The 26,021-nt window shown below is 42.3% G+C and overlaps 1 protein-coding gene across 6 annotated transcripts in view; it reads left to right on the top strand.

The window, feature by feature from the left end:
• The first annotated feature begins 16,505 nt into the window (after nt 1–16,505).
• The window catches only part of LOC147451485 (FkbM family methyltransferase), a 67,068-nt gene continuing 57,552 nt past the window's right edge, over nt 16,506–26,021 (top strand). Inside the window, exons 1-2 of one of the 6 annotated variants that reach the window (XM_086520379.1) lie at nt 16,506–16,662; nt 17,148–17,781. In XM_086520379.1, coding sequence (XP_086376505.1) covers nt 17,170–17,781 — 612 coding nt within the window. In that variant the 5' untranslated portion in view covers nt 16,506–16,662; nt 17,148–17,169. Of the gene's footprint in view, nt 16,788–16,811; nt 17,024–17,147; nt 17,839–26,021 lie in introns of those variants that run through there. The other 5 variants (XM_086520374.1, XM_086520377.1, XM_086520375.1 and 2 more) reach the window with 5 other exon arrangements.

The following is a 26,021-nucleotide window of genomic DNA, read 5'->3' as shown; positions in this document are numbered from 1 at the left end:
GATTTTCATGGATATTTGGACAGACAAGTGAAAAAGGACTACCTTGCAATGGAAGAGAATACAACAATAACTTGTCATTATTGTCAGAAGGTTGTTACTTGTGTTGCTGCTTGTCCGTGCAAAATCTATTATGTTTTGCCTAGAGATGGTACAATGTCGCGACTGGCAATACATGTTGGTAAACATTGTCATAATGTTAAGGCAGGAACCTCTAGGGCTGCTATTTCAAGAGTGCGGAAACTAGTAGGTGCAGTACTAAAAATAGAAAAGGGTGGCCCAAGAAAAATTCAAATGTTGGTGGCTCAACAACTTGTTCTTCACTCCTTGATTGGTGAGGAAGCTGAAGCTACATCCGATGTACAATTCAATGATTTTTTGGAAGAAATGATGCCACTGGTTCAAACCAAAGGGTAAGAAAACTCAATTTGGTTCCTTGAATTTGTTAATTTTTTAACTATTATAAATTTAGCCTTCTTGTGATGCATCGTGTAGGTTTTCTTCAATTGTTTCAAAAGAGAGAAAGAGTCAAGGTGCTGTTATTGGGGATGGATATGATAATATTTTATTGCTTCAAAAAAAGTGCATGTTTCTTTTTTTTCATGGGAGTAGATTTCCTGGACAGGGTGAAGAGGATGACAAGTGCTTCCTATTTAAAATGTCCACTAAAGGACCAGGTTCTGGGATTGATCTAGTAAATCGGATGAAAAGAACTGAAACTGGTGACTTAAGAAATGCGTGGGTACATTTTGCTTTTACCCATAGAATAGATGGATGGGCAACAATGTCATGCTCAGTTTATGATCCAAGGTAATCTTTAAGTATTTAAATATCTCGTATTTTTTATCATTAAATAAAAGAAGATGTGTGAAAATGTTTATGTTGAATATCTTGCAGCATACAATCACTACAAATAATTGCTATATGTGAAACTAAAGAGGAGGATGCAAAGACTCAAGTTATTTTTTGGGAGAGCCTTAATTCAACAATGGAAAAGTACGGACATGGTGCAGCCGACTTTGCAGGTTTTATGTCTGATGAAGCTGGTGCAAATTGGAATGCTATTCGAACAGTCTTCAATGGCGGGCCAGATAATATCATGGAGGGACGTGAACGATCATGCCTATTTCATTGGGAGCAGAGTCTCCACAAATATGCTAAAAAGTGGATACCTCAACATCTAACAAATCAACACATTGATATGTGTGAGGACTGGAGAGCTTGTAAGACCATTGTGCTTGTATCTCAAAAGGCGCTTTCAATTCAAAAGTGGTGGAGACAACATCTATCTACAGAGAGCATCACAAGAGTGAGCAAATGGTTTAAATGGTGGGAGCAACGAATTTCACACTGGGGAGGAATTGGAACAGATGTAAGTACCTTTATGACAATCTATATTTTTTAAAAAAAATCTTTTCATACATGAAATTTATAAATTTTAATTCATGTTTTTTTTGCATTTCATAGGGTGGTCTAAGTCCGTGGAGGGCACAAATTCCCAATGTTAATTTATCAGAAAGTGTACATGCCAGTTGGTTAGCAGGTGAAGGTGGAAAGGGAAAAATATCCTTGTATGATGCATGTGTAACAGATGTTATAAACTCATATATTCAATGTGCAAAGCGTTTGGGATATACTACTGGGCGTTATATAGGAATGGGTCCCACAATGGAGACCTTGCTTTCTCGAGTTGAATCTCAGCAAACTCCAACTCCAACCAACGTGGCCCATCTATTACACGAGGCTGTTGCAGGGACTCCCATGTATGCGCAGCCAATTTTGCATGGAGACAAAGAAACAGTACAACGCAAAAAGAGGGGCAGAATAGGAACAAGTAGCTCCCATCGGCCGGAATATGTCATGGAATCTAAGCAACGAAACCATCGCGGTCGACCAAAAAAAATCAAGTTTGATACCCAAGGACCAGGTATTTCTAACATTCCGCTGCAAATTAGTGACAGTGATGATGATATTGGATCTCAAAAAGAAACAACCACACCTTTGTCATCTAAAACAAACAATGTGTTTGAGAGTGATGTGCCACGCACTCAGTGGGCCCTCAGGAGAATGCCCATTCAAAGTCAAAGAAAATGTTTTGGAACAGTAGGGAGAAAAAATTGTGACAATATCTTGCATAGTCGCTCAATTGGTCTTGTTGCTCCATGTATATGGTCCGAAAGAATGTTCAAGGGTAAAACAATCGAGCAATGGTTATGGTTTTGTAATCATGATATTTTGCATACCCAATCAATCAAAAGACAAGTCAAAGATTTACCTCCTGCTCCAAATGTTTGGCCAGTAGCAAGAGGGACAGATATCTCCACACAGGAACTTGCCGCGCTGCATCAGAGTGGATTTCGGACAGAGAATTCAATGGTAAATCCACAACCTCTTGCTGGCGACTGCAAAGAAGGTGGTGGCAGCTCGAGGAAGAAAAAGTGGAGGCATGGAATCTCTAAAGAGGCCATGAAGAAATTGGAAGCATGTAATAGTATGACAATTATATTTTTGGATGAAGTGAAAAGGTCTCAAGAGCATGTAATTTTCCGAGTTCTCACTGAAAATAGTTATGAGATTCATATAAAACAGAGTCCAGCATGCACGTGTCCGGATTTTCAGAAGCGAGAGAATACCAAAAAATCGTTTTTGGCATGCAAACATATGTACTATGTGTACACAAAAGTGCTCGGACTTGAACCTAAGGAGCACATGATTATTCATCAGCCAACCCTCTCACCAATGGACATCGCTTTTATTCTTGGACAACCAAGGATGATTTCTCCCTCCATTTAATTACAACTGGTTTGGTATGCTTCTTTCACTCAACTAGAATATTGATCTATGATATGAAAGTGTTTTTCTGTATTTATTTTGGTTTATTATACTTGTGATTATTTATCTTGAAAAAACATTGTTTATGCAGCAAAGGATTTCAAATTTCAAGCAAAAGATATGAAGCATCTTGCAAGCTATTTGGGACCAAATTACTTGCCTTTTAGAGTGACCATTACATTTATGGCGACTATCCTTTTTTGTACTCTAATTTTGATTTTATCCTGTGGTAGTTTTGCGAATGTATTTACATCCTCAAACTTATGTTGTTTCAAAAAGCAATTGCTTGGGAAAAATAGTATTGTCTCTATCTGGCATTATTTTTGACTTCATCACATTTATATATGCTGTGGATTATATTTAACTCTGAAATTAGTGTTGTCTCTATTCTGCATGATTTTTTACTTTATCGCATGTTTATATGCTGTGGATTATTTGACTCTGATCACATGCGTTGCGAGCATATTTGACTCTAATGGCATGAGTTGTGAAATGGTGATTTTATTTGTTTACATTTTTTCCGTCGTTATGCCCTCTCAGTCTCTCTCTCTCTCTCTCTCTCTCTCTGCGTAGTGATATACAACTCTATGATTTTACTTTCTCTCTCTAGAAGAGAAGTCACTCTCTCTCTCTCTCTCTCTCTCAAGGATTTATGATCTCTTCTTCCAATGGTAACTCGCATAAATACTATCTCTCTAGAATTTATACTTTCTCTCTCCGTCAACCACACATATATGGAGTCTTATGACGATTGAAAATTACATTAAATAGATACTTTATGCTATGACACATATTTGGTTTAAAAAACTCTAAAGATTGCTAAAATTGTCAAAAAAACTTGAAATGAAAAACTCGCAAATGTTAAATCCCCCATTTATGACACTTTGTTGCCTCTTTTCAGTGGTGGAAGTTCGAATGTAAATTCCAATGAGGCAAATGTACCACCTATGGGGGTTTCTAAAAATGTTATTGATCAGTCTATTATTGATGCAGATGTACATGATGTACTTGATGAGGAAAGGACTGAAAATGAGAATGCTAGAGGTATGCGAAAATGGCTGGTACATACATTGCGTGACAGTAAATTGGATGCACCTTTGTCTAGTTGCACTCGTTCATGCTCTTGCCATGCATCTTATGCATCATTTTGTTATGCTTTGGATGGCTGCCATGCAATCAGAATATGATGCACTTATAGAAAATGACACATGGACTTTATGTGATTTGCCTCCTTGCAAAAAGGCCATAGGTACGAATCGGGTTTACAAGTTGAAACGCAAGCCGGATGGTGAGATTAATTGCTATAAGGCTCGACTTGTTGCAAAGGGTTATGCACAGCAAAAAGGCATAGATTATGAAGAGAGTTTTGCTCCCACTTGTCATATGACTACTATGCATTTTCTATGTGCATTGGAAACTCATTTTGGTTGGGATGACATCAATCAGACATTGTTAATTCTTTCTTGAATGGTGACATATTTGAGGAAGTTTATGTAACGCAGCCTCGCGGTTTTGTCAAGAAAGGACAAGAGGATAAGTTGTGCAAATGTAACAAAGTTTTGTATGGGTTGAAGCAATCTCCTCATCCTTGGTATGAGAAGGCTGACACTCATTTAGTCAAACAAGGCTTTCGTAATAGTCTAACAGAAAGCTCATTGTATGTAAAGCGTGAGGGTGATGTACTTCTAATTGTGGTTCTCTACGTGGATGATTTGCTATCACTGGACCAAATGAGAGACATATTGCTGAATTTAAGGCTAATTTGAATGCAACTTTCAAGATAAAATATTTGGGGATGTTGCATCATTACTTGGATATATAGTTTAAGCAGTGTGATGGTGGCATTGCCTTGTGTCAGAAAAGTTACATAGAGACATTGCTATGTAAGTTTGGACTTGAGGATTGCAAACCTATTGCCACTCCCATGTAAACATGTTTGAAATTGAGTCTTCATGATGCTGATGATCCTACAGATGTCACTCTTTACCAAATTGTTGTTGGATGCCTCATTTATGTATGCAACACGAGGCCGAATATTCAATCCGTAGTCTCATGGGTCAGCAGATTCATGCAGAGTCTAGGGTCTAAGCATTGGCAGGCTGTCAAGAGGATTTTTTGCTACTTGAGTGGCACTTTACATCTTGGCTTGTTTTATCCCAAGGGGGGATCATTGCCGCCAGACTTACATACATTTTCGGGCTGAGATTGGGTTGGTTGTTTTGACACACGAGTGTCCATAAGTGGTTTTTGTTTCATGCTTGGCAGCTCATGCATATCATGGTTGAGCAAGAAGCAACCTACTGTGGCCACTTCCAATTGTGAGGCTGAGTACAGGGCAATCATCACAGCTACAGTTGAGTGTGTATGGCTCAGATGCCTTATGGCTAATTTGGGTGTTGGACAGGACATTGCCAACACTATCTACAATGACAATCAGAGTGCATTAGCAATTGCGAGGAACCCAATTTTTCATGCTCGCACAAAGAACATTGAGATGCATTACCACTATGTTAGGAAGAGTCTCTCAACAGGAGAGATCAACTTGGCTTATGTGCCAACACAGGACAACCTTGCAGATATTTTCACAAAGGCATTGTCTCGTGAGAAGTTCAAAGCTTTCCGCAAAGCTTTGGGCTTGCTCCCTTTGTGGACTGATCATGTCCTCAAGGCATGGTACTTCCCTTTACTCTATGTGTCAACTCTCGTTCTGCATCACTCCAGGGGGGATTTGTTACCATATACATGTGGTAGTGATGTGTGGAACACACTTAGGATCGCCGGGGCATTTTTTCCTTCTTTAGGAGGTTTTTTCCCTGGTATATATGCCCATCATTCTAGGGCTATCTATCTTTCCATTGCACACTAAGTAAAACACTCTCTATTGTGTGCCTTGAGCATCCTTTGTCTTGTCTAAGCTGTGTGTTTTTCTGCAATCCTAATTCCAACATTGTCCTCATGAAAAGTGGTTTTGGAAGTAGAATGATTAGATCAAGCACCCTTTTGGAGGTCCCTGCAAGGCACCTCTTCAAGATTTATTTTATCCTTAAAAGCTACAATTATGAGGTCTCAACGAATTAAGAGGTACCTTAGAAGCAAATGTTGCACAAGCTGCCAGGGAACTTAAGCAAGATTAGAACTTTTGGTAATTAGTAATTGGAGCTTGCCACAACCCTTTTACTACCTCTTATCAAAATACCTTGCGGCTTCGCTTTTGTCTTGGACTCCTCCCCTAAAATATTGTCTAAGACCTCATGCATGTCAGCAGCAGGTATGTTCACAAGTTCAAATGACAACAATCAAAACCATGAAAGCTAGACATGTTAACCTCTCAATCAATTTAACTTGCTTGTACAAGCACCTGCTAAATTCTCTTAAATGAACTCCGTTTCACTCAGATTTTCCATTATAACTATGACTATCAATTTCTCTCTCAAGCAGAGATATCCAGTTTTCTTCACAAGTAATAACTTCTGAAGGACCACTCTCAATGTGATGCAACCATTTTGAAAAAAGATGAAAACCTTCGATGCTTCCTTGGTTGATTTTTTCCCTTTCATGGTCTTGTCCATCCAAAAAAACCCCAATTTGCACTTGCAAGCTTCCATTAAAAATATCACTACTTGTAAATTTGTTTGAGTAAAGGAGACTTTAGGAATCAGCTTTTGTCACGAGTGAGTAAAGAAACAACTAAACATCTATCTATTTCACATGAGCCTCATAGAATGGGCCCTTCTCTTATGTTCTTAGCAGATCTTAACATGGATTAATTGTTAGTCAAGTCTGGTAAAAAGTAGTAAACAAATCAAACCTCAAGAATCTCGTTGAGATGGTCATGAGGCAGTTGGGTATGCTTGAGTTCATTGCATGCATTGGGAACACCACTTCATCATTGCCACTGCATACACCATCAATGTACTTACAGCGGGTGCATCCACAGCTTTCTGCTCTCATTTCCTCCACCATTTTAGTGCTAATTCCGTAAGGGGAAAGGGAGAGCAGTTCAAGGGTACTATGGTGCGAAGCTGAGAGAGAGAGAGAGAGAGAGAGAGAGAGAGAGATCTTGTCCCTACTTAATGCTTTAGGCACTTGTTTTTGCTTTCTTACAAAGGCGGAGTTGTTTCATGCTTTAGGAGGTTCTCAGATAGTATTGTAGGCTTACGAATTTGTGTGTTGACTTTTTTGCTAAATCTATGTGCCAAATTTTTGGTTGGCTATTTTTGAGAGGAGGTATGCCACATGGAATTGCATTATATATGTTTTGAGTAGTATGAAGAGATTGCTTGTGTCTCGAGTATTCAATCTTCATAATGGTTCTATTATCTCATTTTTTGTCAATTGCCAGATTTGTGGTAGTGAAAGTAACGTGCATGGCATAATTTTTTGCTTTCATCATTGTTGATCTTGTATCAATTTTCTCGAATTTATCTTCGCTCGGTGATTAGAAAACCCCCTCGTATCTTTATGAATCATCAGCTTGGGTGGCTGATATACCCAGATTTACAAGTTTTTATCGAAGGTTCGTTAAAAACTATGCACATATTGTTCCGATGACGGACCAATTGAAAGCCAAGGGAAAGACCTTCCAACTGGGAGAAGCTCAACAATAAAGTTTTGATTCTCTCAAGGATGCATTAGCTACGACTCCTATTTTAGCTATTGTGGATCCTTTGAAACCGTTTGTGTTAGAAATGGATGCTACTAAACCATGCTTCTGGAGCAATCCTTCTGTAGGAGGGAAAGCCAATGAATTTGAAAGCAAGAAACATGATTTTACACAACAAAATTGTTTTGCTTATGAAAGGGAACTCTATGCCATAGTGTCTCCTTTGAAAATGTGGCAATGTTATTTGTATGGAGCTCAATTTGAGATTGTGTTTGACCATGAAAGTATAAAATGATTTACACGGCAAACATATTTAAAGGGTCTAAAGGCCAAGTGGAATGGGATTCTTCAAGAGTATAATGCAAAGCTCCGGTATCTTAAACAAAGATACAATGTGGTAGCTGATGCTCTTAGTCTTATGCCTGAGATCAACTTTCTTCTTTTCACTGAGCTTTGAAGTGAGTTTTTGGAATCTTTGAAGGACAAATATGACTATGTTGAAGAGCCATGTGAAAATGAGGGATCCAGCCTCACTCCAATGTTGGTAGTGTGTCTCTAACCTCCACACCTAGTTCTCCTCTTTTGAGTGATGAGCTGCAAATGGAAGATTTTTTTTATAGATAATGGGTACCTACTCTGTTAGGAAATAGGACGTAGCTAAGTAGATAGTAGAGTAACTTACTTAATGGAGAGAGACAGATTTTCACACACGAGAGATTATAGAGTAGAGAGAGAGAGAGAGAGAGAGAGAGAGAGAGAGAGAGAGCATGATATACGTGGTTCACCCAATGTGGGCTACATCCACGGGACGGCAACCACTCAATGTCTTTAGTACTCAAACAAGAAGTAGGTTACAAAGGGATTATATCCTTAATAGAGCTCTGGCCTTGCTTCACTCTCATCACCTCACACCCACCTTGTTGCATCAACTTCACAATGCACCACAATACGTTTTGGGTGTAGAAGAGGCCTCGTTTTATAGGCCAAAAGGGTTGCCCTCTCTCATGAGAGGCAGCCGTGTGTAGCCACCCTTGTGTAGACAATTCCAAATTGAACTCTCCAATGTGCCCATGTGTGGCTGCCCTTGAGAAGACAAGTCCCCCTTGAAATTGGCCACCCACCATCGGCCATTGACTATCGACCACCAGCCAACGGACCGTCCATTTTTTGACCACTTTTCGATCGTCGTCTGGCCATAATATTGTGACGAAAAAGGAATATTTTTGCGAACTCAGTCTTGAGCAAAGCTCAAGATTGGGCGTGAATTTTTTGTTTTTCGGCAAGTGATTTTTCTTCATACACAATGGCTTCTCCTCATAACGGGGGCCTTGTAAATGTGCGTTTTTAATACAAACAATTACAAGGGGTAAATTATGCTCCATACTTAACATACTCCACAAGGGGAGAGTTTGTGTATTGATAGACGCTGACATTTAGTGCCAAATTATTTATGAATTTCATGGCAATGTCTAGTGCAGGGTACCCAAGCATAAAGAAAACTTATGCACTCGTATGATGATAGTTCTATTTCCCCAGTTTACACGGTATGTTCAAGACTATGTCTTGCATTGCCAAAAATGTCAAGTGAATAAAGCGAAGCACCTGAAAGAAGGTGGTTTCTTGCATCCATTGGAGATTCCTAGTGGTAGATGGAAAAGTATCTACATGGATTTCATTGTGGGTTACCAACCACTGTACGAGGTCATGACTCGGTATGGGTGGTCATAGATCGGTTGACTAGATTTTGTAAGTTTATTCCAACCAAGTGGACAATTTAAACTCCAAAGTTATCTAAGTTATTACTTCTAAGTTTATTCCAACCAAGTCCACAATTAAAACTCCAAAGTTAGCTAAGTTATTTATTGATAATCTGTACAGGCTATATGGATTGCCCAACAATATTGTGAGTGATCGTGATCCCAAGTTTAACAATCAATTTTGGAGGCCCGTGTTTAAACGATTGGGTACACAATTCAACATCAATATTGTTAATCATCCCAAAACGGATGGTTAGACTGAACCAATTAATCAAGTGGTGCTAGAGGATATGCTAAGAGCATACATCAGCGAAAAGCAATCAGATTGGGAAGATTATTTCCCTATTCTTGAGTTTGCTTATAGTAGTACTCAGCATGTGACGATTGGTTTTAGCCCTTTCATGCTTATGTATGGTTTTCACCTAGGTCACTAGTTACGGTGGGGTTGGCAACTGAGAAAATTTAGCAGACCAGGATTTTCTTCAAGACCACATTGAAATGTTGACTAGCTCATTAAAATGATTGACAAGCACATGATCAATATAAATTTTTTGTTGATAAGAAGCATCGGCGAGGTACCTTCATGAAAGGGCAAGATGTATTTTTACATTTGCCAGAGCATTGAGAAAGTCTGAGGACTAGTCAACACCTAAGTTATCTCCAATATATTGTTGGGCCTTTTAATATACTCAAGTAAGCTGGTGATATGTCCTAAAAATCTCATTTCTTGCACACTCTCGTATTCATCCGGTATTTCATGTAAGTAGTTTACATAAATGCTTGCATAGGGGGACCAAATTTGGTTGATTTCATTGAACCTCCAACCCAATCGCATGATATTCTCGACTATCACGATCTACGTATGCATCATCATGTGCATCAACAAGCATTAGTCAAATGGAAAGATAGACATGAAGAAGGTGCCACTTGGGAAAACATTAGTGTTCTCAAGAAGAAACTTCCCACTCTTGTATTTGAGGACAAAAACGCTTCTCCAAGGGGGGAGTAATGTCAAACCAAGGGCCACATGCCAGGGGCAAGTCCGTACCGAGCTTGGGGGTGCCTATATAAAGGACAGAGGTTGGGCAGAGAGATGGCTTTTAGGCTTCCTTTGGTCTCACATATGCGAATTAATTGGAAGTCTATGCGATCGGCGATCTAGGCCAATGAGCTAATGCTTTCACTTAGTAGCGCTGCTATCACATTGCATATTTGCTTTGTGAAGTACATAGTTTGAGTAAAGGGGTGTTTCCATGACAACATGGCTGGAGATGCTACGTGGAGAGCTGGGCATATAGGTTGCAGAGGCTAGTTGTCATCTAGTACAACAACCTTAGCAACATACAATTGGTGTGAAACCATTGTTCCATGCGAGGAAAAATCACATTGAGTTGCACTACCACTTCATTAGCGGCAAGGTCTGGGCTAGCGACATCGACCTTAGGTGTGCAGTGGGTGGATGAGTAGGTTGCATATATCTTCACAAAGGCCCTAAAAGTAGATAAACTGAGGTGATTTCAAGCTATGCTTGGAGTACAAGAGATGTCATTGAGCTTGAGGGAGAGTGTTAAGATATCAAGCTCCACACATGGTATCCGTGAATGACTTCTCGCCTACATTTATCATTGGCATGAGGTTGTTGGCACAAGAATCATCACTCGTGGTACTATAGTTGGACTTCATTGACATGGTCTACCTCTCAAGAGTGATGGCCACTTATCCTGCCAATACACTCACTAGTGGTTTCATATTGACCGTTGTACATAGTCTCCTACTATGTTGTATTTTCCACTTATGTTTTGTAGATTTTATAACCATTTTGTGTAGCAAAGAAGAAGAAGCCGATTTTAGCCTCTATCTCCATTTTGTGCTCTCTTGGTTGTTTGCATGTGTGCTTGCAAGAGCTCAGGCTCTCTCTTTCTCTATCTCCTTTTTTAAACAATGGATGGAAAACTCAAGGACTAGCCATTCAAGTGCATGTGTGCATGCACACACACATACAAGAATAACTTACAATTCTTGCATGCATTCAAGAAGTATAGAGGATAGTGAGAGTAGAGAAAATGGAGGAAAATACTTCGCGTATTACCATCTTCACCAAGCATAGAAATCTTGAGAAGAAAAGAGTATAAACTCTTGGGAAGAGAAATGGGAGCTTCACCTCCAGCCTCAAAGTATGTACCACGAGATGACAAAGGAGCCCTAATTTCTTTAGAAATTTGTAGACCTGCATGGAATCCTAGAGGAGGATTCACACCAAGGTAGACACTTCATAAAAAAGACTCTTACAAGGATTTAGGATTGAGGTGAGGATGAATGATGTTGCTCATCCATAATCATCATATCCCTAGGATTTTAGTACTAAATATTACAAATGGTGAGGTGATGCAAATGCCGATGATTAATTGAGGATGATTGATGCCGTCAGGATACACTAAATCAATCTCCTTTTAGGGGGCCTATATTGACCAAGACCAGAATTTTCTATAGCCCACTTAGCCCTTCACGGCCTCTTGAGCCCTTTTTAGGTAATGTGTGCCTCTGCTCACCATCACATCTACACCAAGCATTAAGAAGTAATGCGAGGTCAATGGTAGTTTAAGCTCTGGGGCATATGAACTAAATATTGAGGTCTTTAGTGCTAATACTAATTAAACAACATAGGAAGGTGCTTTGACTAATATTTGAAACTTTTGTGTAATCATTGCCTAGTCAAAATTTTGGCACCTCATCAACCATTCTCTCTCTCTCTCTCTCTCTCTCTCTCTCTCTCTCTCTCTCTCTCTCACACACACACACACACACACACACACACACTATGGTACTATAGGTATTTTGGTTACTAATTTCTCTCTCTCCCCCCCCCCCCCACATTGATCTTGCCCTGAAATTGATGGGATACTTTTTACTGTTCAAAATATGCCATATAAAGACTATGGGACCCGGCCCTTGAATAATAAAGCTTATGATGTTTTCCCTGGAGTGTCGAGCGTGATTAAAAACTCTATTCTCATTATGCCGAGAAGGCGGCCTGTTCTCCCTAGCTATGGATCTCCCCTCTCAAGAATATCTGCGTGCCGTTTGATGCTACCACACATTCACAAAGGAGGGCGGCTCGGCTCACTCATTACTCACGCTCAGAGGACTGGCAATCCACCCTCTATTTAAACAAGGTGAGGGCGCACCTTGCCCCTCACTTAGCCAGTGCTTATTTTGTTGTGTTTTTGTCTGAGAGGATTTACTGTCTGCTTCATGAATAGAGCTATGGAGCTCACCACTCAAACATCTGAGGTTTTTTTTCTGGCCTAAACTTGCCTCACTGCTGGTTATGATTGAAATTCTTTGCAATAAGCAGTACTCTGCCATTTTGTTAACACAGTAGGGAAAGAGGTTTTCAATAAACATTGTGGTCGTTTTGCTACTTATAGTCGTGACTAGTTTTTTTCAACAGTCGTTTATTGTGGTTCTTGTACACTATGCATACTACTCATGATCATTAGGTTATTATGGTACTTGGCATGGAATATGGTTGCTAAAAATGGTTGGCATCTCCTGCTTGATTACATTCGAGGGGAAATTAAAAGGGTTTCTTCCTACTGTTTTTTCTGAAAGGAAACTGTGCGCAACATGGCTTTGTACTACTATGTGACCATGTAACTTTGGATTTTTTTCAAAGCTGCGACGACAGGATTTTACTGACTGCAGTCATTACCTGTTTTCGACAGTAACTGGTTTTTTCAATAAATAGGGGTTAGTCTTGGCCTTTGTAGCATCTGAAGTGCTGGGTACCTTGTAATACTGTGGGTACTCACATTCTGAGTAAAGTGGACATCATTGACACTTGGTAATATGGCTGGGCATAACCCACGTTTTTTGGGCTGCTTATGGTTGATGAAATGGCTCTCTGTTCTACTTTTTTTTATGGTATGTATATGCCATTTTTGGCTTAGTAAAGAAACCGAGCAAGTCATTACCTATTTTTGGCATAACTGGTTTTCAATAAATAGGGGTTATTCTTGGCCTTTGTAGCATCTGAGGCGCTGGGTACCTTGTAATACTGTGGGTACTCTCATTTTGAGTAAAGTGGACATCATTCACACTTGGCAATATGGCTGGGTATAACCCACCGTTTTCGGGCAGCTTATGGTTGATGAAATGGTTCGCTGTTCTATTTTTTTTGAAGGTAAGTATATGGCGGTTTTGGCTTGGTAAAGAAAGAGCAAGGCCTCTGAAAAGGTTGTACCGTGGATAAGGATGGATTCCTACTACTGATTCAGTTGCTGCTATTAATTTATGGCATGTTGTCTACCGCTTTGTGTCACTGGAAAAACCTTTCGTATGTGGGGAGCGTTAAACTGTTGTACCACTATTTTCGGACCCATGTACTAGTTTATGTTGCTTTCATGAGAAGGAATATGACCCGTTACATTCTTTGAACGACCTAGTCATTATGACTAATTGCACATTGCTTTACAGCATTTGCATTCACCAGGTTGTCCTTATTTTTTGGACGGGCTAGGCCTCTACCACTTGGCTAGCTATTAGTTTATGACTTATAAGAAAAGATTGCATTGGACTCCATTTATAACAATATTACAGCATCAGTTCTATACTTGAAAGGAAATATCTTTGCTTATTTACCGAGAGTACCTCACTACTATAACAGATAAATAACTCATAAAGTTTTCTTGGCGGAATGTACCACTCAGATTAGAAGGGGAAATCTGTCAGTTAGATTAGAAGTGGTAATTAAACTTATAAACACAAAGGTTTTATTGTGGACCGAGCTTGTTTAAGGTAAACAAGTTTTGTAAGATGGACATGGATGACAATTGGTATGGTCCATTGATACCTGTAAAGCACATCCAAGGCTAACTGAATTGTTGTCTTTGTCTGGATAGATGCAGGTAAGGACTCTATCTTATCTTGGAAGGTTTTTTTACTTTGGCAAGCTACCTTACTCTGGATGGAATACTCACTGATGACTTGGGAAGTTCTTTTACTTTCTGCATACTGAAAGGGGATCTCTTTCCTACAAACATTGTACTTAAATGATTCTAATACTGAGTTGTTTTTGTACATATCTATTCCTTGATTCCATTGCCATCTGTCTTTTGAATGTAAAAATTCAATTATGTCTTATTATCTAAGATTTAACACACACACACACACACACACACACACACACACACACACACACACACACACACACACACACACACACACACACACACAACCATCTGAACTCTAGTCTCTTTGATCGCCATGCGCCTAAGCCTTCCCCTCGGCAAGAGGCTGCCCTGTTGGGAGGCATTAGCCTTAGTAGATTCTTGTCCTCACAGCCATAGCTTGCACACAAAACCTACACTGGCATGATAGACCCGACTTGCAACTCCCAATCCAAACCTACACTAGCATGATAGGCCGACCTAATGGCTCCTCCTTGCTATGCACTAGCATTTTCTCATGCCGGCGCATGATGGCTCGAGCAAAGGGATATTCACATGGTAAGCCTTGGCTGCACTTCATAACACTATTGCATACCCCCCCCCGCCCCCCCCCGTCTCTCTCTCTCTCTCTCTCTCTCTCTCTCTCTCTCTCTCTCTCTCTCTCTCTCTCTCCAAGCTTCGGAACCCTAAGCCCGATATTAAGAGGGATTCTCATCCTCACAGAAATGTCTTCTACGCCAATCTCTTGCACCCGCAAAACATTTCTTGCAAGTGGCAACGTCACCAAAGAAAGAACCTATCACTCATCAAGATGCAAGGATCACAGCCCTAGAGGCCCAGATTCAAGATCTTATCGACGAGAACGCTAAATTCAAGCAAAGTTTGTGCAAGCTTGAGGTAACAAAGGAAGTAGAGAGCCAAGCTCTACTTGCGAAAGCACATGAGGTTGAAACCTCTCTCTCTGAAACTATCAAAGCAATTAAAAAAGAAGTCAACGAGGCAATACATAAAAAGATCGACAACAAAATTCAAGCAGTCTTACAAGAAAACTAGCTACAAGAATTTGTTGGCCTGAAGGTCCAGATTGGGGGACTCCACTCACCATGGTGCACATACGAGGATACTCTTGAAGCAATCGCCAAGCTCAACGACAAACTCCAACTAGTAAATATCAAGCTAGAAGCTGTCTTCTGGATCCGTGAAACACATAGGAATGTTACATGAGCATTGTATCCTTACTGTCAAGGATAAAGAAGAGAGGTGGAAGCTACTACGTCAGTCTCGTCTCCTAAAAGGAAAAAAGCTTTGGATCGTGACCCCGAATCAAATCAAGGCCAACGCAAGTGAGCTCAAAAAGATGCACAAAGCTCGCCAACAAGGCAAATGGGTAGTCGATCGAGGTGGTAAAGCCATCGTCCAAGAGTTTCAAACTCCCAAACCGGATCCCCCTCACCTAACCCCCCTCACCTGACCCCCTTTAGGTTTTATCATTTTTGTTTCCATTACCCTCTTGATAGACCCTCAGCCCTTAATTGATATGTATCTATGCTTCACCCGAAAGCAATGGTTGTAATGTTTTGTTTTTGGTCCCATAGGTCATATTTGACCTCCGTGGACAATAATTCAATCTCCCCCCCCCCCCCCCCCCCTTCCCGTCCCCGCAAGAAAAAAGAAACCGATAGTTTATCTTTTCATAGCTATGAGTGCACTCACTTTTCTCACATTAGAAATAGGGAAGAGTGCAAAGTCAATTTATTGTACAAGAGCTTTTGGTTCCATGGATCTTTTTTGGTGAGCAAAAACAAGTCTTAGTGACTATACATTGAACCTCGTGCATCTATTGGATCACCTAAAAGGGTTAGCAGATAATAACTTTTAGGAGGGTTCCTCATAAGTCAAAATAATATGCACACCTCCATAGATTACCTCTCCTACTTTCACATGCATCCTTAAAGCGAGGCTTTATCTCAAGTCTATTCTCTCTCTCTCTCTATATATATATATATACACACACACACACACACACACACACACACACACACACACACACACACACACACACACACACACACACATGCCTTTAAAACAACATGCCATGGTGAGTTATTCCCTTGTTAATGGAAGTTACAACGCTGCACATACCTAAGGGCGGTTACCATGTCTAATATTTCTCTTTTCTTCTTCAAGAAGTGGCTTCTAGCTACAAGATATAGGGGCATCCACACTGTCTTCATTACCTCGCAACCAACTCGGCACCAACATTTGGATCCTGTGGGTGCCCAAATATGGCTCCATCCCTTCTTCACCAATGAATGCCTTCTTAGAAGTCCCCATTTTGATTTTGTTTTTCCATTCGACAATAGCAATGTGTGACCATCGTGTGTCTGGTGAATATAGCAATGTGTACGCGTCGAACACTTACACATCGAACGCTAATGACTAGCCTTCACTATCGAGTCTCTACTATGCTCCAGTAGGGAAGGGGCGCAGCTGGTGACGATGAAGCCGATCTGCCATTCTGAATGTCAGTCTCTCCTTTGTTGTGGTTGGTGAAGTGGGAACGCGTGGATTTCTGTAGCTGCTTCTTAGTTCACATTAGTGCAAAAACGTTAAAGACATTCTTTGAGTTCCTTCAAAGGCTCCTAAAAAGCATGTACCCAATCCTTGTTGTGCATACCATCTGCTTGCAATGTAGAAGAGGGTCTTTCATGTGTACACATTGTCAGATTCGCAGCCATGACCTGATTGCAAAATGATAATCAGAGTTCTCAGCTTTCCGGGGCTTTCCTGTGTCTGTGCCTGTAGTCCATGTTTGAAAGAGGAGGATCTAATGATGTACATTCAAGAAAACTCTCCTTGCATAGTTGTTCCCTGCTTGATGCATAGTACAGTCATCTTGCCTTGGAACAACCTTTTCTTCTTCTGAGCACAATTATAATTGTCAAGCGCATTATTCTTAGCTTGTTGTCACCAAGGCATGACTCATGGTGTGTGTGCATACTTTTGCAGGATTTTCTCCAGTAAATGCTAGATGGGTTCTGCAAAGTTTCCATCATGGAGGCGGGAAAGAAGTTTGTCAGCCCGTAGTGGACTTAGGAGAAGCATTGCATGCTTCATTGTCATCGGTCTTGTAATAATTGTATTATACAGATTTGGTCCATTTCCCATGTCATATGCTCTATGCTACTTGCAACCAGGCATGTTTTCCAACATGACATTACCAAGAGAAGCTGTGCAACAGCTCAGAGAAAGGCCTCTTACATCCCTCGAGTTTGATTGCAATACAGCTTTACAAACTGGTCCAGTTGTGGCACACAAAGTGGAGAAGGTTAATCATCCATTCTTTATTTCCATTGCAGAACTGGGCACTTTTGAAAAACCAAACCGGAATTTCCAACGCATTCTCAAAGGCAAGCTTTTCCAAAAACCTGCCATATCTGAAACTGTGCAGACAGTACTTCAGAGGTTGAAAGCAAGAGGCCTTGACACAAGAGATTCGGTGATTGTTGATGTTGGGGCAAATGTGGGAATGGCTACTTTTGCCGCTGCTGCAATGGGGTTTAGAGTTCTTGCTTTTGAGCCTATTGCAGACAACATTCAAAAGCTTTGTGATGGTGTTTATCTTAATCGTGCAAGCTCATTGGTACAATTATATCACTTAGCTGTTTCAAACATTCCAGGGTATATCACTATGCATAAGGTACCCAATTGTGTGTGTGTGTGAGAGAGAGAGAGAGAGAGAGAGAGAGAGAGAGAGAGATGGAGAGAGATGGCACGTTTGTGCCACCTAGTGCGTAACTTTCAGTGGAGCGGTTTAGATGGGTCTACGAACATGGCTGCAAGTTCATCGGATAGTTGTCTTGCCTAGGGAGGAGGGAGACTTGGGGGATTATTGATCCAAAGATGTTGCTTGCCAAGCTCATAGTACGTGGATTGTTTCTTGGGCTAACGTCTATATGAGGCCGAAGTCGGCCTATGAGACAAATCAAGTATACATGTGTGTGTACCCTCCGTCTATTGGAAAAGACAAAATAGTTCAAACTGGTATATAGAGTAAAAGAAAAGGACTTTTGGTGGATGATGGGATCTATGGGGGGCGTGTGGAGCTCTAGTACTAGGGGTATGTGCATGTCTATATGCACAGGGTAGTACAACCATGCAAATGCATCAATCTAGCTAGCTCCATCTTGTACTAGTGGGGGGATGTAAAATGTAGTACATGGGAGGGTCGGAAGCAAGGGTTGCCCTAATGAACGCAGCTGGGTGAGCCATCATCTGGGCTTGTCTCTCCTCATCAGCTCGATGTGCTTGGGTCCAGATCTCCTCGATGTGTCTGCGATGGAGTCGTGGGGCCTGGCATCCAGTAGCAGGCGGGCATTGTCTGGCCTGGGCTCGTCTCAACTTGCTGGAGGTCACTCCCTTTGAAAGAAGTTTGTAAGCTGTAACTGTCTCCCCCCACGCGACTCTTTGTGGGTGGTTGTAGAAGCGTGTCCCCGTGCCTCTGTATCTCTAGCAAGTAGCGCCCTAACTGTCTTTGATTTCGAGAGTGCATGATCTCTCGGAGGGTAGGTTGTCCCCTGAATAGTGGCTCGTATTGGCCTCTAATATCAGCATAAGCCGTGCATTTGCAAACAAAATGCTTCTCACCTCCACTTCCTCTCTGCATACTCAACAGACTCTCTCCTCCTTGGAGATGTCATGGGCTCGCCCCACCTCGATCTCTAGTCTGTGTGATGAGACTCTGAGCTGACCAATTGCCACTTGAGAGAGAGAGAGAGAGAGAGAGAGAGAGAGAGATCCCTTAAGGCTTGATGGAAGGTTTTGCTCTGCAACACCTTACCGCATGCCCTTGCCATCATTGCCCACTCCCTCCCTAGCACCTGTCATTGCCCGCGACCTCTTTCGTATGCTTTTGTGTACATTAGCGTGCATTCACGGCCTCTTTTGTTGCTTGTGTAGCCTGCTGCTGCCATGGAGGATTGTTGCTGTTGGTCAATTTCGCTGCCATGGAGCCTGGAGGTTGATTTCCGTTTTCTCCTTGCCAAGGTAGCTTGCTCAGCCTCTCCTCCCCTGCCACAAGTTTTAGCTTTCTTGCGACAGAGATCTGTCTTCTCCGTTGGTGTTCCGGGCCTTCTGCCACAACCCCTAGTTCTATTGCCACAGATGGCCCTACTCGCTTATTCTACTCTAGCTGCCACCTCTTGGAAGGCCTCCCTAGTCCTACTTCAGCTGAGATTGCAGCTAGCATTGGAGCCTTAGATCAAGACGCGCTTGGTGGTCCTCTTGGTGATGAAGACGGATCTATAGATGTTCTGACATTTGGTCCCTATGTTGGTATTGGTCACCCTTTAGTATGGGTCATTTAGCAAGTATTTCCTTGTTTGTTTTTGCAAGTATTTCCTTGCTTCGATGTGTGTGTGGAGCAAGGTTTTCTGTGTGTGATGTGCGCATTGCTCCTGAGCCATGTGGACAAGCTACTGCTATAGGTCAGCATTAGTCTTGGTTAGTATAGCTTACAATCTAGCCTGACACTTTGTGAGCCTCTGGACATGCATGATCAGGCAGGTCAATAGTTGCATACCCTCGCTCACATAGTACAGTCATAAAGTCATATAGGCATGTAGAGGCATATGAACAGTCAATTATAAATAGTAAGTTATAAATACTACATTTAAACCTATTCGAGGGTTTTTCCCTATTGCTTGACCCACTCCCATTTTGCTATACATGAGAGCTTAGGGCTCTTCCTTGCAGCAGATCAAAACTAGTACCTGCAGGGGCATCTAGCGCCCATTGCACCTCAGCATCCCTAGCGTTTTGCACCACAGCCAGCGTTTCCAGATTCAGCCCACCGTTTTCAGAATTCAGCACCAGCGTTTTCAACCTTAGCCTCATCACCATTAGCAGACCAAATCAATGTTTTCATTCCGAGATTCTCGTAGTACCCTCAGCGTTTTCAGCTTTCAGCCCATAGCCTCTTCAGCGATTTCAGTTTTCAGCCCATCGTCGTCCCCAGCGATAGCAGATCAGCCCACAGCCTCGTCGTCGTTGTCATCGCAGTACCAAGTATCTCTAGCAGCACCACTTAGCACCTCAGTAGCACCTTCAGTACCCCGAAGTACCCACAGTACCAAGCACCAAGTACTTGGAGTACCCTTGAGTATCTCAGTAGTACCAAGCATCTACATCAAGTAGCCATTAGCATCTCATCATTTAGCATCATTATATTGACATTGTGCAAGAAATAAAGCAAGTACTTGCTCTGGCAACAGAGTAAGGGGGCCCTTGAGGGTGGTTGGGACTCGACATGCGGTGTTGTCTCTTCTCTCTCTCTCTCTCTCTCTCTCTCTCTCTCTCTCTCTCTTTCATTCGATTCAGTTCAATTCTTTCAAGTGAATGAAAGTAACCTTTTGTCTATGGAGAGGACTAGATCCGAGCTAAATCCTTAAACACTTTCATTGCACTTGACATTGGTATCAGACAGTGTGACATGAAACGTTTCGGGGTTTCGAGGTTTCTGAAACGTTTCGTTTTGGAGCTCAGAGAAAGCGAAACACAGGTTTCGTTTTACATGTATGTACTTATAATTATACATTGAATATACATACAATTCACCTGTCAAGACATGTGAAATACGAAAATCTAGATGTGAGACTTGAGTCACGAGTGACAAGGTAAGAGCTGAAATTGAAATACCTAGCCAAGCCAAAACCATGATAAATTACAATGGCAAAACAAATAACAATGTCTAAACTCATGTTCTCATATCAAGAATCAGGACTCAAATCACACCAGCAGTTCCTAATACATGATCTGAATTTTGAGTCCTGACCAAAAGACCAATAATACATGAGTTAAGTTTTGGCCATACTACATAAAATGCCTAAATATCAATAAGAAACTAGCTAGCGTCCTCCTCGTAAGGCTTTGTAATGGGATTAAAAATCCTAAAACACCCGTTTTGGGTCAGCAGGTCAAAAGGGGAGAAAAAAAAAAATAGTCTCGTTTCGCCCGTTTCGCCGTTTCGGAGTTTCTAAGGGCCGAAACGCGTTTTTATGTCACAGTGGTATCAGAGCTCTGTGCGTGCTTCGGCTTCGTGAACTCAAGGGAAGCACCACTAAGAACCCAAGCAGAACCAAGAACCAAAAGAACCTCTCTTAGTTTTTTTTTCTTCAAAGAATCTTTGTGCCCAGATTCTCGGACTTATTAGCCACTCCCACCCTTAGTCCATCGTGCATCGGGCGCGCTCCAGTCTTCATCGTTGTCTTTGAATGAAGATCGGCATCAGATACACGACAATCTAGATTTTGAGTACTACGGAGATGGAAGGAGTTGGAGAAAGGAACCCTAACCCTCTTCTGCATTTGCATTCGCATGTAGCGTGAATCCACTTCTGTCAACATGGAACCATTGGAAATACCTTCGAGTACCTTTACCTTTCATCTTTACCCGCAATCTTTTCACGATAGGACTATTCAAGTGGTTGTACTTTCTCTCAAGGCAAAGTGAGCACCAAGGCTGGTATTTTGCGACAGTAGTAAGGCTACCTAGTACCTCGTATGGTCGATGTTTACATGGCAATAGTACCTACATCCGCAATATCCACCAATTTGGAGGAGTTTTGTCACAAACGATAACGTGGCTCCCAAATTGATGACCCAAAGTTATAAGTTGTCCCAACTTATACCGATGGGGCCCTAAGGACACTAGAAGAAAAAAAAGAGAGAAAATTGTGCGGAACTGGTTGACGTGGTAGCTGTACGGATGCTCCGCGATTTGCATTGACTCATGACGTGGTAGTTGTGGGAATCATGTGATTTGCATTGCCAGCTTTTGGTGCCAATTTTTGGACCAGATGCTTTTGGAACTTGAAGCTTTTGAATTGATTGCTTTGGGGCTCCGCTTTTGAGCATCCCTTGTAAGTTTGTAAGACCCCTAGGGCCTCACTCTGCAAAGCATTTGGATGCAAAGTCTGAGAGCAAAGGTCCCTCGGGAGTTGTACTTGGCAATGATTAATGATAAAGAAATACCGAAAGGGGCGCCAGACTTGGGGCCAATACCTTGGGGCACGGAACTACGCCGGGCCTTTTGTCGACTCTCTCTCTCTCTCTTCTCTTCTGTTCTGATTTTGAAGTTTCCATTTGTTTGCATAAGAACCCGAGATTACACATGGGTTCTCGTGGAGAATCTGACTCAGATAACACTTCACGGTGGTAGGTAGAGAAAAGTTGAAATGCAATTTGGGAACTGAAGAAAAGAATGAAGATTTGGACAAATTTTTGGCAGAAAAGTTTGCTAGAACAGAGTACAAACATCAACTGTTTGTTGACATATGTGTGAAAAGATTGATCAAGTACCCCAAAGAACCAAGATTTGCGAAACACCTAAAGAATTACTCGATTGATGACAATTACTTGAGATGGCGTGAGGCCATTGATTCTCCTCTTAGGTCAGGAGGAAAGATGAAAGGACAGACGAGTGCCGAAAAGCGGAACATGTACTTGCAAAAAGAGTTGGACAGAATTCTTGAAAAGAGAACCAAAGGACTACCAGAAGATCAACCAGGAAATTCTAGAGCAGCCAAAGAGCGCGGAAGAAAGGAAAGACGAAAGCAAGATCGGTACCAGACTTTGTGAGGACCGACCCTGATCAAATGAACGAAAGTACCAAACTTTGCAAAGCATGGGGCAAAGTGCCATTCCAAGAAGCCCTTTTCTTCTTCGATGGAGAAGCCAAGGCCAACTTCATTCCAACCGATGTAAGGTGCAGCGGAAGTGAATGTTGAACTTTGCTCAAGATGAGTGCTCCGAACTGTGCTCAAGGGTTCCTTTTACTTACGGAAGCGAGAGCCTTCCGTTCCTTTAGTGAGAGAGTGCAATGGACACAAACAAACTGGATAAACACTGTGATTGAAGGTGCATGAGACTGAGAGATAGAGAGAGAAGAATACGTGTCACAAAGTGATGACGTGGCTGCCCGCTATACACACACACCCTTTGCTAGAAACCCTAATTGTTGGAAACCCTAACCCTAATTGTAGAAAACCCTAACCCTAATTGCTGGAAAACCTAACCCTAACTGCAAGAAAAACCCTAACCCTAATTGCTGATGTGGGAGGGCTAACACTGGCAGCTGTACGGACGTCTCCGTGATTTGCGGCGGAATTTTCGGAAAGCAGTTATGGCGGCAGTTTTTTGGCATTGCTTTTTCCACGCAATTTGAGAGAGATAGAAAGCCTCTTTGCTTTATTGAGCAAGAGAGAGAAAGAGAGAGCCTCTTTGCTTTATTTTATTAAGCGAGAGAGAGAGAGAGAGAGAGAGAGAGAGAGAGAGAGAGAGAGAGAGAGAGAGAGAGAGAGAGAGAAAAGGAAAGCTCCTGCTTTATTTTTAAAGGGCTTTTGATTTTCAATTTTTGGGGCTCTGCTTTTCGCATCCCTTGTACCTTTAAATATGTGAGCAGGCCTCTCACAACTCAGAGCATCTGGACGCAGAGTCTGAGTGTGAGCGCCTGCCTACACTCTTGTACTTTGAACTCAGATTAATACAAGAAGAAATACCGAAAGGAGCGCCAGTCTTTGGGGCCAATATCTCTAGACACGGAACTCTGCCGGGCCAGTGTCGAATAAATTGTGAACTGTGAACTGTTTTGAAGTGGTTATTTGGTGCTGTTGCGGTAGATTCTTGACTTGGAGTGTCCAAGTCTGTTACAGTAGTATCATAGCACGACCAATTTCTCTTCTACGAATTTTTTTCCGCAGCACGTATGGCTTCCCTATCCGTGATTGGCCCGATCTGAAGAATGTCCATGAAGTTAGAAGCTTCTTGGGACTGTGTTCGTACTACAGGTGGTTCATTCAAAAGTTTGCAGAGGTTGCTTCCCCTTTGCATATCTTGACACAGAAAGGAGTCCCTTTCTCGCGAGGACCCACAGAGGTGACTGCCTTTCAGACTTTAAAAGAGAAATTGACTACAAGACCAATTTTGACTTTGCTGGACTTGCAGAAGTCATTTGAAGTATATTGTGATGCTTGTGGTCGTAGTCTGGGTGTGGTCTTAATGCAAGAAGGCCATATCATTGCTTACGAGAGCCGATTGTTCTCAAGGCCGGAAATGATAGCACACATTTATGAGAGAGAGCTTTTGCGGTTATCCATGCTCTTACTCAGTGGCGGCACTACCTACTTGGAGCGGATTTTACTGTCTTCACAGACCATCAAAGTTTACGCTACTTCTTGTCACAAAAGCAGCTTTCGGAAAAGCAGATGCGGTGGGCGAACATCTTGTCACAGTTTCACTTCCAGATTGTCCATGTTCAGGGACAGAAGAATGTGGTATCAGATGCTTTGTCTCGGAAGCCGTTGGTTCCGGCTATTTCCGCAATACATCATAGGAGCTTCGAGGATATGGTTGACCAGTATGCCACAGATCCGGATTTTGCAGACGTTTTCACACGGATACGAGATGGGGAGACAATAGCGGGATACTCCGTTCGGGATGGCTACTTGATGATGAAAACTATTTTGTGCGTTACACAGCCGTTGAGGGAAAAGGTTATGATTGAATGCCAGTGTTCGCCTTTTCCAGGTCACCGCGGCATTGCTACCACCATGAAAGGGCTAGAGAAATCATAATTACATGGGACGGGGGGGGCGGGCCCTAGGGCCGGGGGACGCCCGTAACCGGGCCGGGGAAGGATGGGGACGCCATGGGACGGTCGGAAATATGGCCGGACGGGTGGGTCGCAAGCTGCCGGACCTGGGACAGTCGGACCGAACGGATTAGGGACGACTGGGAAATTTCAGACGGGTTAAAATTTGTAGTTTTTAAAAAACGGCCAGTTGCAACCAACGTTTATATTTTGGGGGGGGGGGGGGGTTTGGCCCTTGGGAGGCTATAAAAGCCCCCTTGGGCCTCCTATTCCCTCAAGCTCTCCTCTCTACTCATAGTCTCATTGCTCAAGGCTCAAGCATGACTACGCGCCGTGGCCTGTACGCTCTACACTCTACCCTTGAGTCTCCACTCTCTTTCTCTTCTACCCACTTTGAAGCTCTCCTCTCCCTCTTCTACTCACTTTGAAGCTCTCCTTTACTCTCTCCACACAAGCTCTCCTCTAACTCCTCTAACTTCTAAGCTCTACTCTCTCGAGTCTCTCCACTATCATGTCATCTCAAGCCAACTCCACTTCTCAAGCCGGTTCTTCTCGAAGGAGGCCTGCCGTGCAAACGTGGTGGTGGTGGGATGAAGTCGACTTTAGCACGCGTGGCAAAGGTGGCGGTGCAAGACCATGGACATGCAAGCTATGCCCATACAAGAGAACGGGTGGTTCAAACAAAGTGCGAGCCCATCTTCTTCATGAACCCGGTGACGAGGTGAAGTTTTGCTCTCGAGTAACTCCCGAGAAGAGGTTGGATCTTCTTGAGAAGCTCACGGTGTATGAGGTCGCGGAAGTGGCCAAGAGGGGCCATTTTGTTGCCGTTGATCCCTCCGCCGCGACGACACCGCAAGAGCAAAGGGAAGCTAACCTTGACGACATCTCTCGAGGCTTCAAGAGCCATGCATCTACACCGTCCTCTTCCGTTCCGCATCGCCAAAGGACTCAACGAAAATTGGAATCCTAAATTGAAGGAAGAGGTGGATAGGTTGGTTGCCCGATTCTTCTTCCACGACCACATTGCCTTCCATGCTTCGCGGTGAGTTTCCCTTGGCATATGCACATTGCAATCTTCCATTTTGTATTCATAATGGGTTCTAACTTCTCGACTCTCGACTCTCCATACTAACACAACATGCTCTATTTTGTGTGGATAGGTCTCTATACTTTCGAACCATGGTTACGAAAATAGGGGAATATGGCTCCTCTTATGTGCCACCTTCATCGGAGAGG

The sequence above is a fragment of the Adiantum capillus-veneris genome, chromosome 9 (genome assembly GCF_014529385.1).
Source record: "Adiantum capillus-veneris isolate H3 chromosome 9, ASM1452938v2, whole genome shotgun sequence".
Taxonomy (NCBI): Eukaryota; Viridiplantae; Streptophyta; class Polypodiopsida; order Polypodiales; family Pteridaceae; genus Adiantum; species Adiantum capillus-veneris.
The sequence above is the reverse complement of the archived record's forward strand: the minus strand, read 5'-3'. Positions and strand labels throughout refer to the sequence as shown.